Source organism: Macaca mulatta, chromosome 13, assembly GCF_049350105.2.
Source record: "Macaca mulatta isolate MMU2019108-1 chromosome 13, T2T-MMU8v2.0, whole genome shotgun sequence".
Taxonomy (NCBI): Eukaryota; Metazoa; Chordata; class Mammalia; order Primates; family Cercopithecidae; genus Macaca; species Macaca mulatta.
Genome location: NC_133418.1, coordinates 26308045 through 26322498, shown reverse-complemented (window position 1 = coordinate 26322498; position 14454 = coordinate 26308045). Strand labels below are relative to the sequence as shown.

The window sequence follows — 14454 nt, the reverse complement described above, 5'->3', positions numbered from 1 at the left end:
GGCCAAGGCTGGAGACGCCATAGCAAGTTATGGGAAGGATTTACCCAAGGGGGCAAAGCCGATCCGATCCGATAGCATAAGGCTTCCCAGGGAGCAAGGGCCAGGCTGCCGGGCTCTCCAGCGCGTGTTCTTTCCACCCGGCTAAGCTGCCCGGCACATGGCTCTGGAGCGAGGCCACCGTCAGGAGAAGAGGTTCCCGGCCAAGGGGCCAAAGGGCCCGCGGGGGATGGGGACATGACTTCCTGGGTGTCGCAAGCCCGGGGTAGCGCTGACAGCCGGCGCGGGCCTTTCGCTAGCAGCAAGCGGCTCCCCTCGCCCGGGCCTGATCATCCCCGCCTTTAATTCCCATTAGCGCCCCAACCCGCCGCAGCACCAGCCCGGGCGGCCTGGCTTGGTTTTTCATCCCGGGAGGTGGATGCCTCGCCCAAAAGTTCGGAATGACGGTACCCCTTTCCCTTAAGAGCGATGAGGAGACGAAATAAATTGGGGTCAGGGCGACGTCCTACGGAAAACAGCCCTTTGTATTTTTGTCTGGTTTTCCCCTATGGCTTTCCAGAAACTACTCGTCTCTCGGTACGCTCTCCAAGTCACCCCCTCCAACAGCGAGCCCGTTGGTTTGGCCCCTCAGCCTGGATTGGCTGAAGGCTTACGCCTCGGCCAGGGATTGGTTTCTTACCACTCCCCGCGCCCATTGGTTGGGTTTCCCCACTTCTGGGCGGAGTGGTGAAGGCCGGTTTCCGCCCCCTTGTTTACGGAGCGCGTAGTTGTAGCGCTTTCCGAGCGCTGGGGCTGTCTCTAAAGTTACCTATTTAGTTCCTCAGGCCAATTGGGGCCTCGCTCCACCCTCGCCCTCTCCCTCGCACGCCTTCCGCGTGGTACGACCCACACCTTTAGAGCAGCGGTGCGTGTGGGCGCCGGTCGCATTCCCCCGCCCGCTCTCCCCGGGTCGCCCCCCCCCACCCGAGGGTGCGCTTGGTACGGCCCGCGCCGCCTCCTTTCCTCGCGCGGGTGGCCATCCCCTTCCCCCCAGTCGGCAGCGCTTGGTGCCGCCCGGGAGAACCAGGTCATCAGTCGGTTCCCGTGAAAACAAAAACAATCGGCCGCGCGGCCGCGGGTACCCGAACGTCGCTAGCGGGGCCCGGAGACGCGGGGCCGGGTGGAGCGAGCGAACGGGAGCAGCGGCGACGCGCCGCGGGGCCAGGGCGCCATGGGGCAGGCGGGCTCCGGCTGCGCGGGGCTCCCCCGGCGCCGCGGCTAGTGCGCCCGCTGCTTCGGCTGCCTCAGCCTCCCGCGCCGCCCGCTTGGGGGACGAGGAGCAGGACGCGGCCTCGGCGGGGCTCGGGCCGAACGGCTGCGGACACCCGGGCGCCGAGGAGCCGAGCGCCGCCGCCTCCGGCATGGATCAGTGCGTGACCGTGGAGCGCGAGCTGGAGAAGGTGCTGCACAAGTTCTCGGGCTACGGGCAGCTGTGCGAGCGCGGCCTGGAGGAGCTCATCGACTACACCGGCGGCCTCAAGCACGAGATCCTGCAGAGCCACGGTAGGGCGGCCCGCGTGGGCGCGCGGGGCAAGGCCCACCGCCCGAGCCCCGGCCCCGGCCCCGCGGCGAGAACCCCTCACCCACTCTCGCACCTCTGGCCCGGCCCTCGCCTCCCCTGGGGCGCAGAGGCCCCCAGACCCCTGAGACTTTTTCTCCTTTTTCGCCCGATTTACCTCGAACCTGCCGCGACTTCGCTGCTAATTCAGAAGGAGCGCGAACCACCCGGAAACCCGGCCAGGAGCTGCGGGCTCCAGTCCGGATAAACGTGGGTGTGGGGGCCGCCTATCGCACCTGCAAATTGTCGCCCCCGCGAGTGGGCGCCCCTCGTCCCCCGCCCCCAGCCGGCCCCGAGGGTCTCACGTGGTGCTCGCGGCGCGGTCCTGCGGGCCGTGCGCGAATCGCCTGGGACCCCAGGCTCTGAGTGATGAGGGCAGTGCAGGTGGCCCCCTTTCCCCTCTGTGCCGCCGCGAATCCTTGGCCTGGGGACTTCGTTTCTTCTTCTTATTTTGGAAAGTCGAGCGTTATTCTTAGCTGTGGGTTAACAACAGCCTCTCCTGCAACTTCATGATTTGGCTGCTATGTGGACGCAGCTTCTAACTCCGCAGCGGCTCTGACATGGTTCCTTGGAAACCAGCTCAATCAAACCCTTCTGTTCTCCTAGTGTACCTTCTGATGACACTAAGGGGGAACGGGCGACGTTTGCCCAAGTAAATTGTGCACATGTTGCTGGTTACTTGCTTGTCTGGTCAAGTTCTTTCAAAAAAAATAAATTTTCCTATAGAAGGTGTTTCACCTAGATTTTTTTTTTATTGCCCCAAGCCCTGAGGACAAGTACTTTTAAAGGCTTGGTTTTCTTACACTTAAAAAGTCACAGCGATGATTCCTCTTGATCAATAAGTAAAGGACTTATTTAATGGGTTTATTAAAGAGGCTGAGGGGGCTTCTCAGCTTGTGGACTGAACAGAAATTTATGTGAAGGACGGTTTGGTAGCTGGGGGAAGATGCAGATTATTTGTGGCAGGTGAGATGAGGGCAGTGGCGTTAGCTGAGTGTCTCTCCCCTCCTCCTTCGTTTTTTCACACTTTGTTTTCCCAGACTGCATTTCAGTTGAGGATGGGTGCTGGTCCATGGGAAAGGAGGCTTACAGCAACTTCTCGTTCTGGGCACTGCAGTCATTTTTGAACTCCAGGAAGGAAGCAAACCTGCAGTCATAGCGGATGAGATATTAATATGGAAAAACCGTATTAATTCTCTTAGGAGTTGCAATACTAGTATGGAAAAACGAGCAGACCTTGGTGGCTGCCTGTGAAGGGAAATTTGACGTGGCGATGATGATATAGTTCATAGATACAGGGAAGTGAAGGTGGAATGGGACAGGAATCCTGGGAAGACTTTGAATTTGGTTTTGGACATGTGAGGTAAAGTTGAAGGGCTTAATGAAGATAGAATCGAGGGCTCTCATATTTACTGGTGGCTGAAGATGCATAGGTCTAAGACTGTTTTCTGATGTCATTTTTAGGAGGACAGTGGAGGGGATCACTTAGATTGCACAGAAGAAAGACTGGGGTCTAACCGCAGTCTTGAATTTCCCTTGGTGAGTGGAGAGCCAAGGCTGGATAGAGCCAGCAGGAACCGAAAAGGGTGAGGGCTTAGAAAAGGAGAGGTTGGTTGGCTTTTATTTGGCTATTGGGAGTCAGTAACCCTCTGTGTTTGCAGTTTCATAGAATTGCTAAGACAAGCCAGATTACTGGGGGTTAAGAAGAAAAATGTGATGTGAACCGAGGTGTGGGAAATCCAGTACAGGGGTGGGAGGTATTCCCTCTGTGCTCCCGGCCCCGCCAAGGAACCAGTGGAGGAAGAGAATGAAGGGCCTAGACTTGGAGAGGTGGAAGGAACATTTCCTTTGTAGGGACCAGGTCATAGGCAGAGTTTGAGAGGAAAATGATGGAACAAAAAGTACCTTTCTTCCATGATAGAGGATGTAAGTTGAAGGGGGATGTGATTGTGAGCTTTGTTTTAGAAAATTTAGGGCCAGTCTCAAATGGATAAAATGATGGTGAGGAATTGCTGAGGCAAGAATTTGTTTTTGACCTCTTCACTGGGTACTAGGGAACTTTTCTCAGAATTTATGGTCCGAGGGGTGTTGGCCACACAGTATGCTATGCTGTTAAAAACAGTCTGAGTTGGTGAGTTTGTGTGTTCCTTTTTCAGCCTAATTTTTTCCCTCTTGTCTACCAAATTGCTAGTCTTATATTGGTATCTCTTTGATTTCCTTTAATTCTTCAATAATAGGTTTAAGTGACTAAAGGTAGTTTACTTTAGTTTTAGCTAAAACTTAGTAAAAACGTGAAAGAAAATAAATACCACAAGTGTCAGGTCTAGCTTCCCAAATAAAATCTTTTTTCTTTTGGTGTTCTTTTGTGTGAAGATAAACATCATGCTTTGGCATCTGGGCTATGGTATTTTTGAAAACAAGTGATTTCTAAATTAAAGTTCTCAGCAGGTGATGTGGTAGATATTACATTGAAACTTAAATATACCCTTCTCAAAGGTATTTCACTGAAAACTGAGTTTGGAACTCTATTTTCAAGTTTAAAGGGAAGATTTGAGGGCTTCTGAATATACCTGTCTGGGCAAATGATCCCGGTAACCTGAGAGGCTCTAATTGGGACCCCTTTGTCAGGACTTCCGGACCTCATTCTTTGAGATTACGTGTGGTAATCTTGCAAGAATCTGGTGTGAATAAAACAGAATTTTTGAGGACTATATGGAACACATCATTGCATCATACTGGTGAATGACTGTTGCAGAAGCATCCTTTAGCTAACGTAAAGGGATTGGTTCAGTTTCTGAGGATGAATGTTTTATGTTAAAAATGTTTTTTCCTCTCTAAAGTTGTGAGCAGACAGCTATATATTAAATGAGCTGTTAGGATAGTTTGTGATGGAAACTGATCATACATAAATAGAGTTTAGTTAGATAGTCCTGCAGTGAGCCCTAAAATTTCTCAGGTGGTCTAAATCACCTTTAAGTAGCCTGAAATTCTTGCACATAAAATTTCTCTCATTAATCTTTTTTAAATGAAAGTTTCTTAGTGCAAATACCCTTGGGGGAATGAGGATAGTATGGGCTGGTCTCTCATACCTGGGTGAATTGGTTTGTGCTGTCCCGTTTAATCCACCTCTAGCCAAATCCATCAGCCTCAGAACAGAATATCTTTTTTTTTTTCTTTTAAATGGGGTTGTGCTGGTATCAGGCTTGCAGCAGAGAACAATAATGGAATATAAGGCTCTGAGAGGGAAGTGCAGGCTTTGACTTGGTACTGTAGCCAGTTAGGGAATATTGGTGGTTCAGGGACAACATAGTTGTAATAGAAATATGAAGAAGCAATAAGAACCCAGGGAGAATATTGAAGAGCTGTGTCAAGGCCCAAACCATTCCTCTCCCTGGAGACTGATTGACTCTAGACTTCATGCTTTTGGAATTAGAAACCTTAGGGTGGTAGATAGGAGGGTGGGGAGTGAGCCAGAGCCTGCAGTGAGGTGCCCAAGGTAAAAGGAATAGAGATCACAACTTCTGTCATTTAGTTGTGTCAGCCTTTCAGTGAGGGTTTCCCTGTGAGCACAAAGTTTGGTGTAAGGTTCATTGTGGTTTAATGTAGGCTGGTGGTCATTCCCAGTGTGCCTCGATCTAATTTGTATAGTGCACTGGTGCTTCTAAAACTTCACTCATAGACATGTGCACTCTTACTTTTCAGATGGACTAACGATTTTACTTAAGTAGATTTATCTTAGGCAATGATATTTGTGTAGTCCTACATGCGGTGCGTAGGTATTAGGTATAATACACTACATGTTAAAATAAATTCGTAACCATTTAAATATTAGTTTACATACTAGCTAAAATTACCATTTGCGTCAGTGGTATGGGAGCCACGCTTTGGATAACCCTGAGTTAACAGGGTTAGCTACTGTATGGTTAAATTTTGGTGATTTGATTTGTGATTATATGCCTTTTAGCATTTTTTTCCTATTGGCAAATTTATGTTGTTTCCCATTAGCACCACTGTGGTGGAAGGGAAAAACAGAAAAGAACTATTTATCATGTTTTGCTGGTATTCTGAATTCATACTTTGTGAAAGAAAATTAGGCAGAAACAGTTGGTAATGATTTCAGGACATGTTTAAAGTATACTTGGGAAAATTGCAGTTTTTGTAAGAGTAAAGGACATGCAGTATTTTTTTCTGATTATTTTTAGACTATTATTTAACGGAGTTCTAATGTGGTTTCTGAAAGTGACTTTCAAGGAATTTTCTAAATTTAAAATGCATTTATTAATTTTTAGTAGGTCATATATTTCAAATGGTATCCATTCAAACAATGAAAAAGATAACCCAGTAAATAGTACATTCAAATGGTATAAACTCAAATGATAAAAAAGCACACCCAGTGAAAAATCTTTCTACTCTTGTTCCTGGACCACCTGGTTGCCCACTTCACAGACATAAATGCCAGTTTCCAGAAAAAAATTTTCATTGTTGTTTTTTGAGACAGCCTCCCTCTGTCACCCAGGCTGGAGTGCAGTGGTGTGATCTCAGCTCACTGCAACCTCCACCTCCTGCTTCAAGCAATTCTCCTGCCTCAGCCTCCCGAGTAGCTGGGATTACAGGCGCCCACCACCACGCCTGGCTGATTTTTGTACTTTTAGTAAAGACAAGGTTTCAACATGTGGGTCAGGCTGGTCTTGAACTCCTGACCTCAAGCAATCCACCTGCCTCGGCCTCCCAAAGTGCAGGGATTACAGACATGACCCATCACGCCTGACCTCCAGAAAAAATTGTAAAAGAATCCAGTGAAATGACGATTTGTCACTTTCCCTTTTTTCTCTAAGGAATCGGATATGTATTTCCATTTACTATGATTAAGGCTTAGTGTTATCTCACTTTGAAAGTTGGTAAAGATGTCTTTATCTGTGGGAGTGATCAACATATACTCTATTGGCACCTAAAACTCCTTTGGTGTGTGTGTATTTTGTGACTTTTCGTAGTAAAACTCATGTAAACCATAACTCCTACCCGTATCCCTTTGGTGAATCAAAGAAACTGTTGAAAATTTGGTTACCAGTTGGAGAACCGGTTTCTTTTTAAAAATGTGGGGGTAACAAATGAGAAGGTAAGTAGGCAAGTAAACATGAAAAAAAAAAAATCTTGTGGAGGTCACATTTTTAACTCATCGCTGTGGCATGATATTGCATCAGGACACAGAAACCAGAGGTTGAGGGTCACATGTTAGGTATAATCTTCCACTCTAAAATTTGGATTGTGTATATTATATATATGTGTTGAAAAGTATGCTTATTTGTGTATATGGATGATCTGTGCTTTTTCAGAGCTGACCAGTGTTGAGCATATTGTTTTCAACGAAAGTAAATGTATTATATCAGGGCTTTATTTACCTTTTTAGCCTTATTCTGTGGTATACATGGAGTAGGCCACATAGCCAGGTTGCCCCTTTGTTACCTAGACTTTTGCTAAATACTGACAAGACACTCTTGAGTCAATAGTGACTTTGTTTTGAATACAATTTGGTATCTGTGTTTAACATCTAGTCTGGAAAATAGTATATCAGTAGGTCATAAATAAAAGTTTGGGTGGACATTGTTCAGATATTCTAAGAGAAGAACAGACTGTTTCTCTAGTTATTTAGGCTATTTTAGGTGATAAGAATAAAAGGTCAGTATATTAGCGTTTCCTGTTGGGTTTAGAAGTAGATTTAACTTTGTTAGCCATTTTTTTTTCCAGGCTCACTCTGGAGATAATTAATTCTTTGTTATTGGGCACCTTATTCATTTAGACTGGCAGGTGACATAATAGTTTTCATTAAAATGGAATTTGTGGATGTATAAACAGGCTGAGGTTAGGGCTAGGCTGGCTCCAGGGGCACCAAGGATGTCATCAGGACTGATCTTCTCTTCTGTCAACTGTTGGCTTCATTTTCAGGGAAGTTTGCTTCCCATGGGGTAGAGATGACCAATGGAGCTCAAAAGACAGGAACGTGGCTGTTTTGTTGGAGTTACTCCGGGGAGTACCTTTATTATTCCGTTTTGGATTCTCTCCCTAAATCAGTAACTGGGGCCGGGGAGCCAGGTCTTCTGGCCACCTTGAGCTGTGCTCACCCCCTCAGGAGGTATCTGGCCTTATGATACACTGTTCATCAGGTAGAGAAGAGACAGTTCTAGAAAGGAACACGTAAACCCAGTCAGAGTAATAGATGTCTGTTACAGTGGAACAGCTACATGTTATATCAGTAACATTCTCTGAGATGTTTTCCTGAGTAGTCTCGCCTTCTCAGCTTTTGCCTTGCCTCCTAACTATAATGTTCATACAATTCAAGTAGTGAGTTGTTAGTATGACTTAATCTGTAGACTAGAGAATACAACTTGGTTCATATTCCTCTTGGGAACTTTTTTGAAATGACTTTAATGCTTGACATGGTAAAGTTAATTTTCCTAAAGTTATTTTATTTCCAAAGTAAACTCTGGATAATAACATTGGTAAGGAGAAATTTGCCAACACTTGTGTGATACTATTATACTACAGCTGATAGAGAAGTTTCTGTTGTTTTCATGTCTTAGTCTCTTAGTCTTTAGGATGGTGAAAATGGTGTTTTAGCAAACTGTTCACTTGGAATATTAAAACTAACTTGTTGTTATTTAGGACCCTGCTTCTTCATCTGTAAGGCTTCTGAAGTCTTTGAAAATGATCCCAAAATGCAGATTAGGGAGAAAATTGTGGAGGGCCCTGGCTCTGAGCTATGTGTACTTGGAGACCCATGGTACTTCCAGGAGATGATGCTCTCTAACTGGCCATTTCCTTGAAAGCTCTAAGAGTAGCAGAAACTTCTGGCCATTCTCTTTAGATTAGATGTTAGCTCAACCCTTCAAAAAACAAAGACTAGACTATCTGGCAGGAGTCGAGGATTTTGAGAAATACAGTGTGCTTTCACCTTATGTGGGTGTGGTGGTTGTGTGGCTGAGCTCAAAAGGGTGGTTTGGGAATGTCATTTGGGGAGGACATAGGCTTATATTACCAAGTCTATCTCCACTTAAGATGGAGGCCTGGATGGTGATTTCTTCTGTTACGGGGGCACAATGTAGTGTCAGGCTGTGTGTTATTTCTGATGAGTTTGTTGTATCTGCAGAATTCATATGGGTTTAATTCATCTTATTGATACATGAAGACATTTGGGAGGAGATGAGGAAATAATCTTTTAAAAGAAATGTTATTCATGGCCCTGGTCCTCCAGGAACTTGGAGGCTAGTTGAGAAGATGAGTCCGTACTTGTGGAGTAGTACCTAAAATTTTGACCCTGGGCCCAGGAGGTCTGGGTTTGAATCCTTGCACTGCCAGTTTACTGGTTCTACAACCTTTTTGGTTTTTTTTTTTTTTTTTTGGAGACAGAGTCTCACTCTGTCACCTAGGCTGGAGTGCAGTGGTGTGTGATCTCAGCTCACTGCAACCTCTGCCTCCCGGGTTCAAGCGATTCATGTGTTCCCAAGTAGCTGGGATTACAGGTGTGCACAATGCACGGCTAATTTTTGTATTTTTAGTAGCAACGGGGTTTGACCATGTTGGCCAGGCTGGTCTTGAACTCCTGGGCTCAAGTGATCCACCCGCCTCAGCCTCCCAACAGTGCTGAGATTACAGGCGTGAGCCACTGCACCCAGCCTGATCCTACAATCTTGCTTAGCCAGTTTTTCCTTCAGTTAACTGACATCACAGAGTTATGAGAATGAAATAGATAATAGATGTGAACTGGCTTTGAAATTTGTAAAACAGGGTAGACGTGTTATTTATAAAGTCTGTGCCTTAAGTAGTGTTAAGCACTTTTTTATTTTTTTTTTTGAGGCAGAGTCTCGCTCTGTTGCCCAGGCCGGAGTGCAGTGGTTCCAGCCACGATCTTGGCTCACTGCAACCTCCGCCTCCCAAGTTCAAGCGATTCCCCTGCCTCAGTCCCCCGAGTAGCTGGGATTACAGGCACACACCCCCAGGCCTGGCTAATTTTTTTTTTTTTTTTAATTTTAGTAGAGACGAGGTTTCACCATGTTGGCTGGGATGGTCTTGATATCCTGACCTTGTGATCTGCCCGCCTCGTCCTCCCAAAGTGCTGGGATTATAGGCGTGAGCCACCACGCCCGGCCCACACACTCTTTAATTGAGACACTTTGAGTAATATTTAGGTGTCTTTATTACTGGTTTATGTTAAATACCATTCTGTGCCAAGTGGTCTGATTAACACTGTAAAGAATGCTGAAAAGGTATCAGAAAGAGTCTTTAAGGAACTTAGCAGTTAGTTGGAGAAACCAGACTCATATTTGAAAGGGGGAAAAAACAAGACCGTGGCACAGTATATAACAGTGCTTCTGGTTAGTACAGACACCAGTGAAGAGAAAGAGCCCTTAGAAAGAACTGCATGGGGGTAGATAGGCATTATTTCAACTGAACTTTAGATCACCTCATCAGTAGTTATTAATCACCACTTATAGGTAGAACTAAGCAAAATCTTCTAGGAGTTACAAAGAACAGGCATTTTCATCCTCTGAGAACTTTGTGTCCAGTTAGGGAGATGAGACTGACATTTTTTTAACAAACACACAAACAAAAGCAGTGCCCTATAATGCAAGGTTATGTATCTAGGCTAAATGCTACATGAGTGGTGCAGATAAAAAGGAGTGGGATTTGAGACAAGGAGACACTCTTTTTACCTATGGGAAGTTTTAGTAGCAGAGATTGAATGCGAATAGTAGAAAAAGCAGATGGAGTGCCTGGAGGGGAGGATGGCAAGAACAAAGGTGTAGAGGAGTGAGAGGTGAAGGACCAGATTGCAGGGGAAAGGCGATAAGAGCATTAAAATTACATTGGAATCAGGTTTTGTAAAGCCATGGATACCAGGGAAAGTAGTAGACTGGGAAGATACTGAATTACTTTGGGGTGGGGTGGGAACATTTTGAATAGGGAGGGGACGGGGACATCATCAGAGACCAGTTGTCAGCAATATTTAGGTTGGTTTGGAGTTGGGAGTGAGGTTTGAGTAGAGGCAAGAAGGTTAGTTAGTTAAGGCTAAGTGTCAACCTAGATTTGATGAAACAGAGACCTGTCTTTGGGTACTGGTGGTAGAAATTTAAAGGGACCCATGAAAGGGATCTTTTGAGGGAAGGAATGACCAGGAGTTGGTGCACAGATGGAGTCTGGCAGAGTAGGAGAAAAGGGCAGGAAAAACCAAAGGTTAATCCAAGGTTTTAAGCATGAATGATGGGTAGATCATTATGGAACCAGGTGGAAAATAGAAAGTTTAGGAGAGGGAAAGGTAGGAATCTGAGTTGGATTTTGTTTTTGTTTTTGTTTTGGGTGGGGGCGGGGGGTGGGTGGAAGGGGCATCTCACTGTGTGGCCCAGACTGGATTGTAGTGTCTTGACTCACCACAGTCTCTGCCTCCTGGATTCAAGTGATTCTCCTGCCTCAGCCTCCCGAATAGCTGGGATTACAGGCGTGCGCCACTACCACCCGGCTAATTTTTGTAATTTCAGTAGAGATGGGGTTTCACCATGTTGGCCAGGCTGGTCTTGAACTTCTGACCCCAAATGATCCACCCACCTCGGCCCCCCAGAGTGCTGGAATTACAGGCGTGAGCCACCGCAACTGGCCTGAGTTTGATTTTTAAATATGAAATCCAGATTCCAATGCTACAGGAAACCTAATGTGGTCCCACCTTTCATTTCAGAGATAAATGAGATGCCTAGAGATTAAGTCTTTATACTTGGAATTTGAAGGGAGTGAACAGGTTCTCTAAAATGTGACTGTCACAGACATATGTTTAAAATCTCATCCCAGCACTTTGGGAGGCCGAGACGGGCGAATCACGAGGTCAGGAGATCGAGACCATCCTGGCTAACACGGTGAAACCCCGTCTCTACTAAAATACAAAAAAAGAAAAAAAAATAGCCGAGTGTGGTTGCGGGCGCCTGTAGTCCCAGCTACTCTACTCGGAAGGCTGAGGCAGGAGAATGGCGGGAACCCGGGAGGCGGAGCTTGCAGTGAGCTGAGATCGGCCACTGCACTCCAGCCTGGGTGACAGAGCGAGACTCCGTCTCAAAACAAAAACAAACAAACAAATAAAATCTCGTGCCTGTATCTTTTTTCTTCTCTCTGCAGTTCTTGCCTCATATACTTTGAAGCCTTTCCTGTCTTCTCTATGATAGTCATTGATATTGTTCTTTGCTCCAGTAGCACTATTAGTCTGTACCATGTAATTGAGCTCTTAAATATTAACTTTATTTCGTTTTTTCCTCACGCTTGGTTTTGCAGCACACTGTGCCTCTAATTTGATGCAGTGGTCTTTAATAATTTCTCTGGATCAGAATGCCTGTCTGTCAATTTACTGTTCTCTGAAAGGTCAGGAGTTGAACACCAAATACCATGCTTGCTTTTACCTTGCAGATTTACCAGCTACTAATATATGGAAAAAAAAATTTGTTTTCTGTGTGTACCTCCTCCAGAAAAAAATTGATGTGTTCTATTTTATGCATTTTCTCCTTCCTCTAAGCAGCCGCTGTGTCCTAGGTGCTGAAGTAGCTCACAAGAAGCTCAAAGTTTCAGTGGACCGCAGTTTATTTTACTACAGACGAAGTGAAATAGTCCTTTATTTTTAAAAAATACCAACCTTACCTTTTCAAGTTTCAAGTTTTTCTATTCTAATACTTCGCAAGGATATCTATGGTCACCTTGTCAGTGATTTTTGTAGAGTCAATCTTAGATCTTTTTATCCTTTATCTACTTTATTCCCATTCTAAATTTCTTAAATCTGTGTAGAAATTGATAACATGGGAAAAGTATCTTGAACACTGCTGATGAAGGCCTTCAGCACTCAATAAATGTTAATTGAATCTAAATGTCATAGTTCTCCCTTTTACCTTTTTTTTCTGTTTTTCTTGGTTTCATTTTGTATTTTAAGGCATCAAGGCTTTTATAAGAGTGGTATATCGTAGATTCTCCCCCGCACCAGCCTTCTTAGTGATGCCTAATACTCTTTTTGCTTTCTGATTTTAATGTTTTTATTTAAATAGCTAATCTAGAATGAATTCCGGAGTATATCTCTATGAGGTCTGAGTTTTTATTTAGGTACGGTTAGATTTGTTTCCTAAATGGATTTCTTCGTATTTATCTGCATCAGAACTTGTGTTCCATTTTGCTTTCCACTTAATTCTAAATTTAAGATCTCTGTCCATCTTATGAAAGTGGAGTTAACTTTTTATAACTCAGAAGAGCTCAAATGCAATACATGTAATATTTATAAACTTGGATATTTTAAATTTTTCCTGCCTACAGGATATTCATTAAAATGTCAAGCCAGGTCTTAGTGATTTCTGGGAAATCTCATTTCTCTGAAAATATTCTAGTCTTAAGTGGTGATGATTTTCAACCTTTTTGAAAATCATCACCACAACAATACTTTTTAATATTGTGCTTCCCTCTTTTTTTATAGAGTGCTCCCAAGTATGGTGGGTCTCATGTCTCATGTTTGACTCGTGGGCAGCATGTATTTCATGGTGTAATTGACACCTTTAAACTAACTGCCTTTTATAGACCAAATTAGAACTTTTTATTATCTCCTGATGAGCAGACATTTCAGGCTACAACATGGTGTGCTGCCTACCAACCAGCTGTTTAGTTTTAGCAATGCTATCTTTAACCGTGTGTTTGTGTAGTTGAGCCCCCATCCCCCCATATCATAAAAATAAGTGGCAGACAGAAAATTAAAACTGCAAATACTGAGTAGGGATGAGAAACATACTTGTCAGTGTTAATGATATATTTGTCTTGATTGTATTAAGGTGAGTCAAAATAGTGGGTAAATCTTGTCACAGAGCTGGACATGAGACGTAGTTTTTTTTAACCCTTGTGATCAGTAAGGAAGAAAGTAAAACAAATGTATGTACAAAATGCTAAAACTATATTGAAGGTGTAACCAAGGTATAACTAGGGATTTTACAGTTTTTAGCTTTGTGCAAACCAGTCACCCTTTTAATATGTAAATTTGTTCTACCTTCCTATATTCTGACTTAGAATGTACTTTTGTAGGGTCACATTATGTACTAGAGATGTTTCATTGCATCTTTGACAAATGTGGGAATAGTTTTGTAAAAAAGAAACTGTCTCAAAAGTGACTTGAGTCAGAGCACAAACCCATTAATTCCTGGGGTTGGTGGGAGAAGTCGTTATTTGGAAGAGAGAGGGAACTGATGCAGGGGGACTCTTTTATGAATGTGTGTTATTTGGAAATATGTGGGCATATGTGTGTTTGTATGTTTGTGTTGATCTTGGATACTGTGACCTTGTTGAACTCTCACCTATTCTTGGATTGTGTTTGTGTGTAGATTCCTTGGGATTTTCTACGTAGGCGACAATGTTGTTGACAATCAGGAACAGTATTATTTCCTAACTTACTTGATATTTGGAGAACTTAGGCTGCAGTGCTATTGTGTAGCAGATGCTAAACATTCTGTGAGAGAGTGAGGGATCAGTGAACTGCTGAGTGAAACTGCTGGCAGTTTCAGAGGGTGTTGGTAGTATCAGACAGTCTTCAATGCTGGGTTTGAAATTGAGATTATGTAATACATAATTAAATATTTTCATATGTATTCTTTTGGTAACTAGTTATTGAATGTGTAGTATATGCCAGTTACTATGCTAAACATTGAGGATTAGTCATATTTCCTACTAAAGTTAATTTTGTGGGAGGAATGGACAAATAACTATTTACAACAAAGTATGAAACTCTGATAGGGAAGTATAGGATGCTGTGGAAACATTTTTCTAATTTATTGTTTCTGTGAAACTAGTGGGAATACATGCTGAAA

The 14454-nt window shown here is 44.1% G+C and overlaps 1 protein-coding gene across 1 annotated transcript in view; it reads left to right on the top strand.

The window, feature by feature from the left end:
• Positions 1–1019: 1019 nt before the first annotated feature.
• The window catches only part of RMND5A (required for meiotic nuclear division 5 homolog A), a 61806-nt gene continuing 48371 nt past the window's right edge, over positions 1020–14454 (top strand). Inside the window, exon 1 of the mRNA XM_015112803.3 lies at positions 1020–1539. Coding sequence (XP_014968289.1) covers positions 1398–1539 — 142 coding nt within the window. The 5' untranslated portion in view covers positions 1020–1397. The remainder of the gene's footprint in view (positions 1540–14454) is intronic.